Consider the following 10514-nt stretch of genomic DNA (forward strand, 5'->3'; position numbering starts at 1 on the left):
ACCTGAGTCTACTTTCAGCCAGAGCAGTTCTGGGCCACACGTACAATTCTGTGAAGACCTTATTAGGCTCATCTTATGTATGTGTGCAGGCAAAAACACATGCCACATATACATACACACATCTACACACACACGCGCACACACACACACACACACACACACACACACATTTGTCCTGCTCTGCATATGCATGTGGGATGCACAATTTTACAGTATATTGAACAGTTCATGGAACATTCTTGAATGTATTTATTGGTGCAAGGAAGTAAATAGCCAGAGCTGAGAAGGCAGAAAGGAATGTGGGGAGATTGAAAACTCCACACCCACAACCACAACCACCTCCACCATCCCAAGCAGGTGACACCCTGTGACATCCATGGTGTCCTGTGGTTTCTGGCTTTTCCCATTTGTCTTCAAGATGGGTAAACTCAAGAAAGTGTGGTCATGAGGATAGGTGCTCATCCGCTTGTGTTGTGAGCACCCCGCCAGCAAGGCAAGAGTCCTGCCTGGGCAGTGGCCGGGGCTCACGTGTCCTCATCCCTGAAGAGAGTCATGTTCTGCTTCCGGATGTGTCCCAGCAGGACCTGTCCTCGCCGCTCCAGGGTCTGGAGAACCTGCTCCAGCCCCTGTCGCCCCCCTTGGCTTTCCCAGAAAACGGGGTCCATCTGCAGTGACTTGAGCATCATGTTCTGTAGACATCCTGATGCGAGAACCTTCACGACAGATTCAGGAAACCTGGACGAAGGTCCCCCAAGCGCCCAAACAGAAAGGGAAAGCAAGAGTGATCTCAGAGAGCTCCAGTGAAAGACGAAGCCAGATGGCCAGAACTTACACGTCTAGGAACCCTGGCAGAGTCAGACTGCAGGGTCCCCTGGGCCACTTCCGCCGACTAGTAAGCAGGGGCCCTCCCACTAGTAAGCAGGGGCCCTCCCACCCGCTTGGCTGTGAAAGCAGGCGGGGGATAAAACCTTCGGATCGGTCCCATCCCATAGAGAAGCCGGGCACGTCAACACTGCTTCCCCTGGTGGAATGCCTGCTGCTCTGCTTGGCAGATGCCAGAAAGAGCCTTAGGAAGGCGGAGCTGCCTGCCACAGGTGAGCAGGGAAGGCAGGTTGCCAGGCTAGCTCCCCCAGCTGGGGCACGGGAAAGGCTGGCCTGCCCCGACCCTGGCAGGGCAGCTCGTGTTCTATGGGACCAGGCGGCACTCTGGGTATTTGAGGCGGAGGCGCTCCATCCAGGCGTTGGAGGGCCTGCTGACTGTCTCTCCACTCAGCTTTCCCAGAGTTCCCCACCCCCTCCTGAGGCTCGGATCCAACAGCTTTGGTCTGATGGACGGCGGACTTCTCAGAAGCCCCGGGTTAAGGGCCCATGGTCTACAGCAGGACCATCAAGCCTCAGTCCCCCCTCCCCTGTTGACTCTCACCCGTCTATGCCCTCCAGCAGCCGAAAGTTCAGCCTGTCCTCAGGGTGCTGAAGGTTGCCAGCATTATCGATGTAGACCAGGTGAGAGGGATCACTGCTCCGGACCTCAGGGAAGAAAATGGACAGAGACAGAGGTGAGTAAGGATGCAGCCTAGCTGGTGCCCATGGACTCCGTCAGGGTGCAAGGGTTTGGGAGGGCCTGCGCTGTCAGTCCCACCCTGTGACTTGCCCAGGAGGTCCCCAGGCGCTGAGCAGTCAGCTCACTCTAAGCTGGCATTATGCTCAGTGCTTCCAGGCACCACATCAATGAACCCTCCCAGCAACCTTAGAAGGGGGCCGCTTAGAAGTGTGAGCCCCATTTTACAGAAACAGAGGCACGAAAAGTTAAGTAATTTGCACAAGGTCCCACTGCACTGGTGGGCAAAGGGGTGAGGAGCACGGGTGGGCACCTGCAGGGGCAGAGCTAAACTGCCCAGCAGGGCTGTGGCTGGAGGATGCATCACACACGGATGCTCACCCCCCCACCCCCATGCACCTGGGTGTTCCCCTGAGCATCGCTGAGAACACACGATACCCTTCATCCTCAGGGAGCGCTGCCCATACTCCATCTTCGCGGGAGAAGAGTTCAGCGTCTCCTAAACCTCTTCAAAACTAAAATCTGCAGCAGGGAACTCTTTTAGCACCTTCAAATGATGGTGTGGTTGGGGATGACAGGCCATCTCTTCCGGGCTCCTCCTCCCACCCCCATGCACACACCCCTTTCTTATGCATTCTCCAAGATTCCATGGTGATTTCCCATAATTCTCTGTAGTGACCTTGGCTTAAATTGTGAACTTTGGTCTCCAGGACCCCAGCTTCCCGGCGCTCTGCCTCTTCTCCCTCATCAGGCATCCATTTCTTGAACCCTGATGATTCCTCCCTCTGCAATCTGCAGTCCTAAGGAATGGCTGCCCACCAGGGGTAAATGGCGGCTAGAAACGCCTCACCTTGTACCAGGGAAGAGGAGAGATGGCCCTGGGGGGCAGGGGACGGAGAATTCCCACCACCCAGCAGCTCCACCAGGGCTGGTGTGGCCTGCCTGAAGCTCAGCTCGAGGCACCATGCTGATGATTACCCACCAAAGCACCTGGCCAAGTGACGATGGGCAGACACGAGGCCTCACTGGGGGAGGAGCGAGAGGTCTCACTGGGGGAGGAGCGAGAGAAACTCTCCCCAGGTGGCACCTTGCTCCTTGTGCAGGAGTGGCTATCCTGCCACGCCATCCCCTCTCTCTGATGGCCTCAGCACATCACTTCCCACCCTGGGCTCTGGTTTTAACAGGAGGCAGCACAGTGTTTCTCTGATCAGCACCAGCCTTGGGAGCCATCGGGGTCCTAGGCCCTGTCGTGCCACCAACCAGCCATGTGGCCTTGGAAACACCCTTCCTGGCTCAAGTCATAATTTCCACATTGACTGGCACAAGGAGGATGTCCGACTAGACACAGTTCTCACACTCTGTGTCCAGAAGCCCTAGCGTTACCCTGACATCCCTCGGGGACAGTGGAGTGGGTGAAAACGGCTCCATCTCCACCCACACCCACATCAACCATATTCTCAAAGCTCCACGTCTGTCAGTTTCATATTATTCAAACAAAGGGTTCTGCTGCTGAAAAGGACAGGACCGGGAACCCCCAGCCTGACGGGGTCTCTGAAACACACTAACAGCATCTTCTGAAGGAGACGGGAGGACTGGAGTCTGGGTGACCAGGGGACTTACCAGGATGTGGACCAACCGCAGCTCTCCGGGGTTCCCGCACTTCTCCCGGAGCCCCTCTTCCACACAGGGCTCTGAGGGCTCCGGCTCAAAGCCACAGCAGTAGCGATCCAGGCGGTCATGGACCTGTGGGGACACCATCCTCTGAGGGCGTGGGGACAGTGCCTGCCTCCTCCAGGCCCAGCATCAGGCCACTGGCCCCCAGTCACGTGCTCAGCGGCCCTGCTGCTTGTAATGGCTGGTGCCCTGCCCCTCTGGCCAGCCGACCCTGCACACCAGAGCTGTTTGCTCACGCCTCAGGCCAACATGGATTTCCAGCTAACGCCCACTGCTGCATCTACAGCGCTGCTCCTGCCCTCGGGGCCGAGGCCACTGGGCCTCTGGACGCTGGTCGTCCGTCTCCCTGGGGAGACCCACACATGACCACTGTTTCTTTGAGCAGCAAATGCTCCATCAGGGTGTCCTCCCTTTTTTGGAAGTGAAAGTCCTTTGATGAGCGTCTAGACAGCTCCCGAGTGGACGGCCCTTCCACCTGCAGCAGGAAAGAATCCAAGTCCAAGTGGGGAGGGAGGCGCGCACTCCCCGTACGGGCTCATTTCACACTGGAAGCCTCAAGTGGGGATTCTCAGGTGCTGTGTGGGGTCTGGTCTGCAGAGCTGTGCCTTGCGTATAGATGACACACAGCGGTGTTTTAGAGTGCATGAGAGGATTCTCATAACAACACTTCCCACTCACCTGCTTTCAGCAGCTTTCTTCAGGAGGAAAGCGTTACAGGCAGCAGGTCAGGAATTAGGGAGAAATGTGACTCCACCTCAGCCCTGACCTCCAGGGGATGTTATCTGCTGTGCACATGATGGACAGAGGGCCAGAAAGGACCATCTTAAAAGCAGAGCTGGCAGAGTCCCCTGTGGTAGAAGACGGAGGGTCTCACTGCGGGAGAAAGCTAGGGAAGGGATAGGCGTCGAAGGGGGAAGGTGGTTTGGAAAAGCTGGGATGTGCTAGGAAGTAGAGGAGAGACAGAGGTGAGGGCTGGGGACAGCAGGGCGTCACTGTCACTTACAGGGTGGGCGAGGTGGAGAAGATGCACCCTTTTCCCTCTCAGGAAGGAAACTTGGTTTGATACAATACCTTGATGAGTGCTTACAGCAGAAGGTGAGATCTCAAGAGGTCTGGGTGTGGGAGGACTTGCTTTGTATGGGACAAGAGGAAAAAATCCATTTGTTGCTGTGGAAGGAGGAGGAGAGAGGTGAAGCAGGGAGCAGCAAGAGGCTGAGGGTCTGAGAGGTGCCCTCTGTGGCTCCCCACTCCCCCTCCATTCCCCCAGTGAAGATGGTGGTTGTGGCGGAAGGGGCCGAGCTCTGAGTTCAGGCTTTGGCGTGGGGCAAATCAAGGCAGTACTCCTGGTGTGGGAAACAGGAGTAGGCCAATTCCTAAGATGGCTCCTAGGAGAGCTTCACGGGTTGTGGAACCAAGGGTTTGAATCATCTCCTTAAATCTGCAGTTAAAACTGGTGGCTGAGTCACAGTAAAGGGAGGTCTGGGGGACCCCTGGGCTCTACCAGTCAGGATGGTGAATCGGCTGCCTAACTCTCAGGACGCAAAATGTACTCGGTTCCTGAAAGAGTCCTGTGTGCGGAACACCAGGATGGAGACACAGGTCCTGCCTTTGCAGAATGGCGAGTCTGCATTGGGAAGCCTGGGAACAGCACTGGAGAGGAAGGCGCCAGCCTAGGGTCCTAGAAACCAGCTCCAGGTAACACACTCTGGCTGGGGTAACTGTCCAAACCAAGCTAAAGGAGACAGAGCCAGGGTGAAGGGGAGCGAAAGTCGGGGACAGGGATGCAGCATGCAGGAAACCAGATGGCACGCACAGAAAGGGAGGACCCACTCCCTCTCTCAGTCCTCAGGACTCGGGAGTGTCCTGTGACTCCCAGCTCTGGCAGGATCTTGGGACAGCCCCTCCCACTGATGATGCAGAACAGCCAGGGGCTTCCCCGGGGCAAATACGGCAGTCGTTTTCATCCAATAAAGCCGTGACACAGTGTCTGTCCCTCGGAGATGACCATGATGTTGTAATACAATAAGAAATACACTTGGCTTCAGTCCACCTTCCTGGCACAGAGCTCCTACTAAACCCTTGGTATTTTCTGAGTGATAGCAGCGTCTTTTGTTATTTATAATGAGCCCTTTTGACCACACCTAAGTTTATGCTAAAGAGGTGATTCAGGGGAGCCCCAAGATAGCTTCAGGAAGCAGACTAGTCCCCAGAAAGACAAGTGAATAAAGGGTGGGAAATTTTGGCCCCACCCTCCAACCTCCTGGAAGGGTAGGAGAGCTGGAGATCAGGTTATAAAAACTCTTGAACCATGAGATTTGGAGACCTTCCAGGTTAATGAACATGTCCACATGCCAGGAGGGTTGTACGCCCCAACTCCATGGGGACAGAAGCTCCTGTGCTTGGGATCCTTCCAGACCTCACCCTGTGTACCTCTCCATTTGGCTGTTCATTTGTAACCTTTATCATAAACCGGTAAACTTAAGCAAAGTGTTTTCCTAAGTTCTGTGAGCTGTTCGAGCAAATTATCGAACTTGAGGAGGGAATCCTGAGGACCCCCAATTTATAGGCAATTGGTCAGAAGAACAGTTAGCCAAGGATGTGCAACTGGCATCTGAAGTGGGGAAAGTCTTGTGGGACTGAGCCCGTTAACCTGTGCGATCTGACGCTTACTACAGGGAGAGAGCATCAGAATTGAATTGGGTTGTTGGAGAATTGGTTAGTGTCAGAAGACAGCATCACTCAGATGACACCACCAGCATCACTGCTGTCTCTATCCCATTCACACCTCTCTGCAGCCTTGCAAGAGAAACCAGCTTAGGGTTTGGGTGAATAGACCGGCTGATGGGGTTTGAGGAGAGGGGTTGAGAAGAACTAGATTTTATCTAAAAAGATATCTGTAGATCACTCTAAATTTTAGACATCAACACAAAAATCGGCAGCCACCACAGCAAAGTGGGTTCCCACCAAGAAAGCTAGGAATGAGCCCCCATTAGGAGGCCAACAAGAGTCGCCACTTTAACACATTAGAGAGGGGAATTCTGTGATCTCCCTGGATATTCAAAAGGCCTTTGATAACATTTTATATCCATTCCTGACAATAAACATTCTCAATAAAGCAGGAATAATGAATAGTGCTTCGTCATATTTCAGCCAAAAGCCAGCATGATGCTTAATGGCAAGACACTAGAAATTGTCCCAAGTCTACAGAAACAAGTCAACATCCATCATGCTATTAATATTTACCATTGCTCTGGAGGCACCAGCAATGTAGTGAGGTAAGAGAGAGAAAGACGAGGCAAGGAGAAGAGGCTGCATTCACTACGGATGAAATGATCACGGCCTTGCAAAACCCAGAACAAACCAAGCAACCGTTGAAGCAATACGAAGTTAGCAGATGGCCAGTAACCAAACTAATATATAGAAATAATACCTTTCACACAGACCAAGTGCTCCCGGCCAGGACATAAAATGGAAAGAAAGATCCCATTTGCAATGGCCACGGAAGATGAAATATTCAGGAATAATAACCCAACATGAAAGTGAGGATCCGGCTAAAGAAAACATCAAGATGATCTGAGGAACATGAATAAATGGGGAGACATATTCTATTCTTGGCTACAGGACTCTATATTTTAGGATATAAATTCTCTCTCTTAGTCCACGCAAATTTAATTTGATTTCAATAAATTCCCAAAAGGACTTAGGAGGGAAAAGGAAGTAACAAGCATTTCACATGAGAATAGTATGCAAGAATATCAGGAAAATTCTAAAAAAGAGCAATGAGAAAACCCAAGCCCTACTAGTTATTAACATAAAATATAAAGCGCAATAGTTAAAACAGTGTGATTCTGGCATATAAATAGACCCTTCTCTGGAACAGAATGGAGTCCAGAAATAGACTTATGTACATATGGAAATTGACTATATGGTTAAGACAACATTTCAGACTGGGGAAAAGATTAATTATTCAGTGAATGCTGCTGGGACATTTGGGTTGCCATCTGAAAAAAATAAAAATCTTTGTTTAGCCTCTTTTCTATTAATTCCGAATAACTTCCAGATGGATCAAAGACATAACAAAACACATGGGAGAATTTTTAAAATAACCCCGAATTGGGGAATGGCCTTTGAAAACATGATATACTAACCTACAAGTCACAGAAGAAAAGCTTGATAATTTTAACAACGTAAAAATTTGTTAAATTTCTGCATAGCAAAAAGACTATAAATAAAGCTTAATGACAATTGAACCTGAGAGAAATATTACAATACAATGAAAACAAAAGGGTTGTAGGGTAGTGCAGCGCAGGGAATAATTGCCTGAGCGTGAACGCCCCCTGCAGTGTTTGCGCCTGGGGCCCTCTCTTGACTCATAAATTCGTTTTCTTTTATGTATAACAAATCACCAGGAGCTTAGTGGCTTCAAAGAACACACGTATCATCTCACAGTGTGTGTGGGGGGGTCAGGAGTCCTTCACATTTTTGCCGCGTTCTATGCTCAGGGTCTCACAGGCTAAACTCAAGGTGGAGGCCAGGCCCACCTCTTATTTGTAGCCTGGGGTCATCTCCTAAACTCATTTGGATTGCGGGCAGAAACCATTCCTCCAAGTTATAGGATTAGGTCCCCGGGAATCTGAGTCCTCCCAGAAGCCTCCCTCACCCACAAGCAGTTCGTAGTAAGGCTGTTTACTTTCTTTCTGAGGCGGGAAAATCTCTCAGGTGCTTCATCTTCTTTGAAGGACTCTTCTGGTCCTTCACGCCCACCCAGGATGACCTCCCTTTTAATTAACTCAAAGTGAAGTGATTATAACCTCCTCATTGGAGTGATAGTGCATCATATTCACAAGTCTTGCCCACACTCAAGAAAGGGGGTTAATACTGGCAGAGGGTGGGTGGTGGGTGGGAGTGATCTTGGGGACCATCTTAGAAGTCTGCCTATCATACCTACCCCTAATCTAGGCCCCGCTTTTAAACATATGAAAGAGGCTCAATGTCACCCTTCAAACAACCCTTGTCCGGGCAGGTTGTTTTTCCATCCTTGGCGGCACCATCTGTGAGACAGGGAGGAGCATCATAGCACTCATCTCTTGGGACTTAGATGAGTTCACATGTGGTTTGTATCAGACATTGCACTTCATCAATGGTAGCTATTATTACAGTTCAGGCCTGTGGTTGGAAGCCTGAGAGGTTGACATTGGTCAAGATCTGGGCTCCTCTCTAACTGATGAAACACCCGATGCCCCAGGTAGACCAAGCCAGAGGAGACACTCATGAACTGGAGCCATAGGTTTGGACTCAAAATAGGGAATATACAATGACTGAAATGGGCTCCTTGGAAAGGAAATGGGCCAGTCTCATCCAGAAGAAACCAGTTCGCTGGAACCTGGAAACACTGGCCTGCTGAAACTTGTTTTTCACCTCACATCATTATAAGTAGCAGATGCTGTTTGTACCCCACCCATATCCGCTTGGCGCTCACGATTCCTGTCCATACCAATGGCGTTCCACACGTGCCTGTGGCTCTCTGCCTTGGCTCCTTTCTGGGTGCAAGAACATGCTTGCCTGGCTCACGCATGGCCAGGCTGGCACATGGGACGGGAGGTCCACGCCCTCAGGAGCTGTCTCAACCAATGATGGTTCAGAGTTGGTGGGTAAATAGCCCAGCCTCTTTGGCCCCTAGGTGGGACAACTTTGAGTCATGTCCTATATGCTCCCCCAAAGGTCTCAGCAGGATTGAGCCCCCAGATGCCCACAGCAGTGTCTGGGCACCGTATGGAGTATATGTGGGTGTGTGGTTCACGTGAATGGTGTGCGTGCGTGTGTGTGTTTGGCTGTGGCACATGTGGGCATATATGGTTCCTGTATAAGGAAGGGTACGATGTGTCTGTTTGGGATGTGTGTGATTAATTTGATTGCTGCCCAATATTTTCTCCTCTCCCCCTTCCACTCTGGGCAGAGTGTGCGTCCCCTCCCTGACACTGGGCTTGGCCATTGACCACCGGCCAGAGGAATATTAGTAGAAGTGGCATCGGAAGAGGCCTTAAATGTGCTCCTGCAGTTTGGTTGAGCTCTTGAGCTTCCTCCACTCCCCACGAGGAGAATCTGCCCCGGATGGTACCGCCTGGGTTCCAGAATGAGAAGTGAACAGCAGACCCAAGCCCACCCTCAGCTGGGAGCCAAGCTCAGTAACACCCAACCAACCCACAGGCCCTGGAGCAAGGAAAACAGAGCTGGTGTTTTAAGCCAGTGAGTTTGGGGCAGGTTTGTTACGCAGCATTATATCCATAATCACTAATACACTATGTGGGCTTTGCAAAGCACAGGGCGTGATTTGTGGGGGGTAAGGGATGTGTAAGTGTGCAGCGCTCGTGGGTTTTGTGTCCGGGTAAATGGTATGCTATGAAACACAAACACACAGAGACAAGGCTTTATACTGGATAAAATAAAACAAAGGAGCAAGCACACCGCAGAGTGGGCTGTGTGTGGAGCTTGTACCCAGCTCCCGGTCAGAAGGTACCTCAGCTTCCTGTGCTTGGAAACCCACAGCCCCGCCTCTCTCCAACTTGCCAGTGGTTTCGAGGAAGGCGGCGTCAGCCAGACAGGGATGTTTGACTTGACCGCTGTTCAGCAGACCAGGGAAGAGGTGGCACGGGGCCAGCCGAGTCACGTCTGACCACACACCCAACCTGTGTGTGCTTTGGCTGCTGAGACTTCTGTCCCCACAGCAGACCTTGGCAGCTGAGGAAGGGTCCCACACAGCAACTCCACGAAATGGACAGAGGGGCTCTGTGTGGAGCAGAAAGCTGCTGTGTGCACATCAGCTGGACTGGGGCTTGGCAAGGAGGTGCCTCCGATCTCAAGGCCCCAGGGCATCCCTGCAAAGTCCCTTTTCCTGCCCTCAGTCATGGCCAGGTTAACAGTGACTCTGTGATTGAGGGTGTGAGCTCTGGAGTCAGACCATCCAGGCTGCCTCTCTGCTCCACCAGCTGTGACCTTGGCCAAGGAACTTCACCTCTCTGGGCCTCAATTTCTCAACTTTCAAATAGGGGTAAGTGTGAGAGCTCACTTGTAAGTGTGCCACGAACTGGATGAGGTCGTTCCTGTAAAGGGTTGGGCATAGTGCCTGCTTCTTATTAGGTGTGTGCCACCCACCAGGGCACTGTATTACAAACGATCTCATGTGCAGACACCACACAAGGTCAGTGTTATCATCTGGACCAACCTCGAGACAAGGATTCAAGCAAAAGCAGTTTGTCTGTGAGCTAATCCAAAACCATGAGCA

The 10514-nt window shown here is 51.7% G+C and overlaps 1 protein-coding gene across 2 annotated transcripts in view; it reads right to left on the bottom strand.

The window, feature by feature from the left end:
• Positions 1-231: 231 nt before the first annotated feature.
• The window catches only part of GASK1A (golgi associated kinase 1A), a 50540-nt gene continuing 40257 nt past the window's right edge, over positions 232-10514 (bottom strand). For both annotated transcript variants that reach the window (XM_019634000.1, XM_019634005.1), the window contains 3 exons: positions 3179-3301; positions 1424-1527; positions 232-735 (listed from right to left, as the gene is read on the bottom strand). In XM_019634000.1, coding sequence (XP_019489545.1) covers positions 525-735; positions 1424-1527; positions 3179-3301 — 438 coding nt within the window. In that variant the 3' untranslated portion in view covers positions 232-524. The remainder of the gene's footprint in view (positions 736-1423; positions 1528-3178; positions 3302-10514) is intronic.

Source organism: Hipposideros armiger, unplaced genomic scaffold (genome assembly GCF_001890085.2).
Source record: "Hipposideros armiger isolate ML-2016 unplaced genomic scaffold, ASM189008v1 scaffold_18, whole genome shotgun sequence".
In the NCBI taxonomy this organism is placed as follows: domain Eukaryota; kingdom Metazoa; phylum Chordata; class Mammalia; order Chiroptera; family Hipposideridae; genus Hipposideros; species Hipposideros armiger.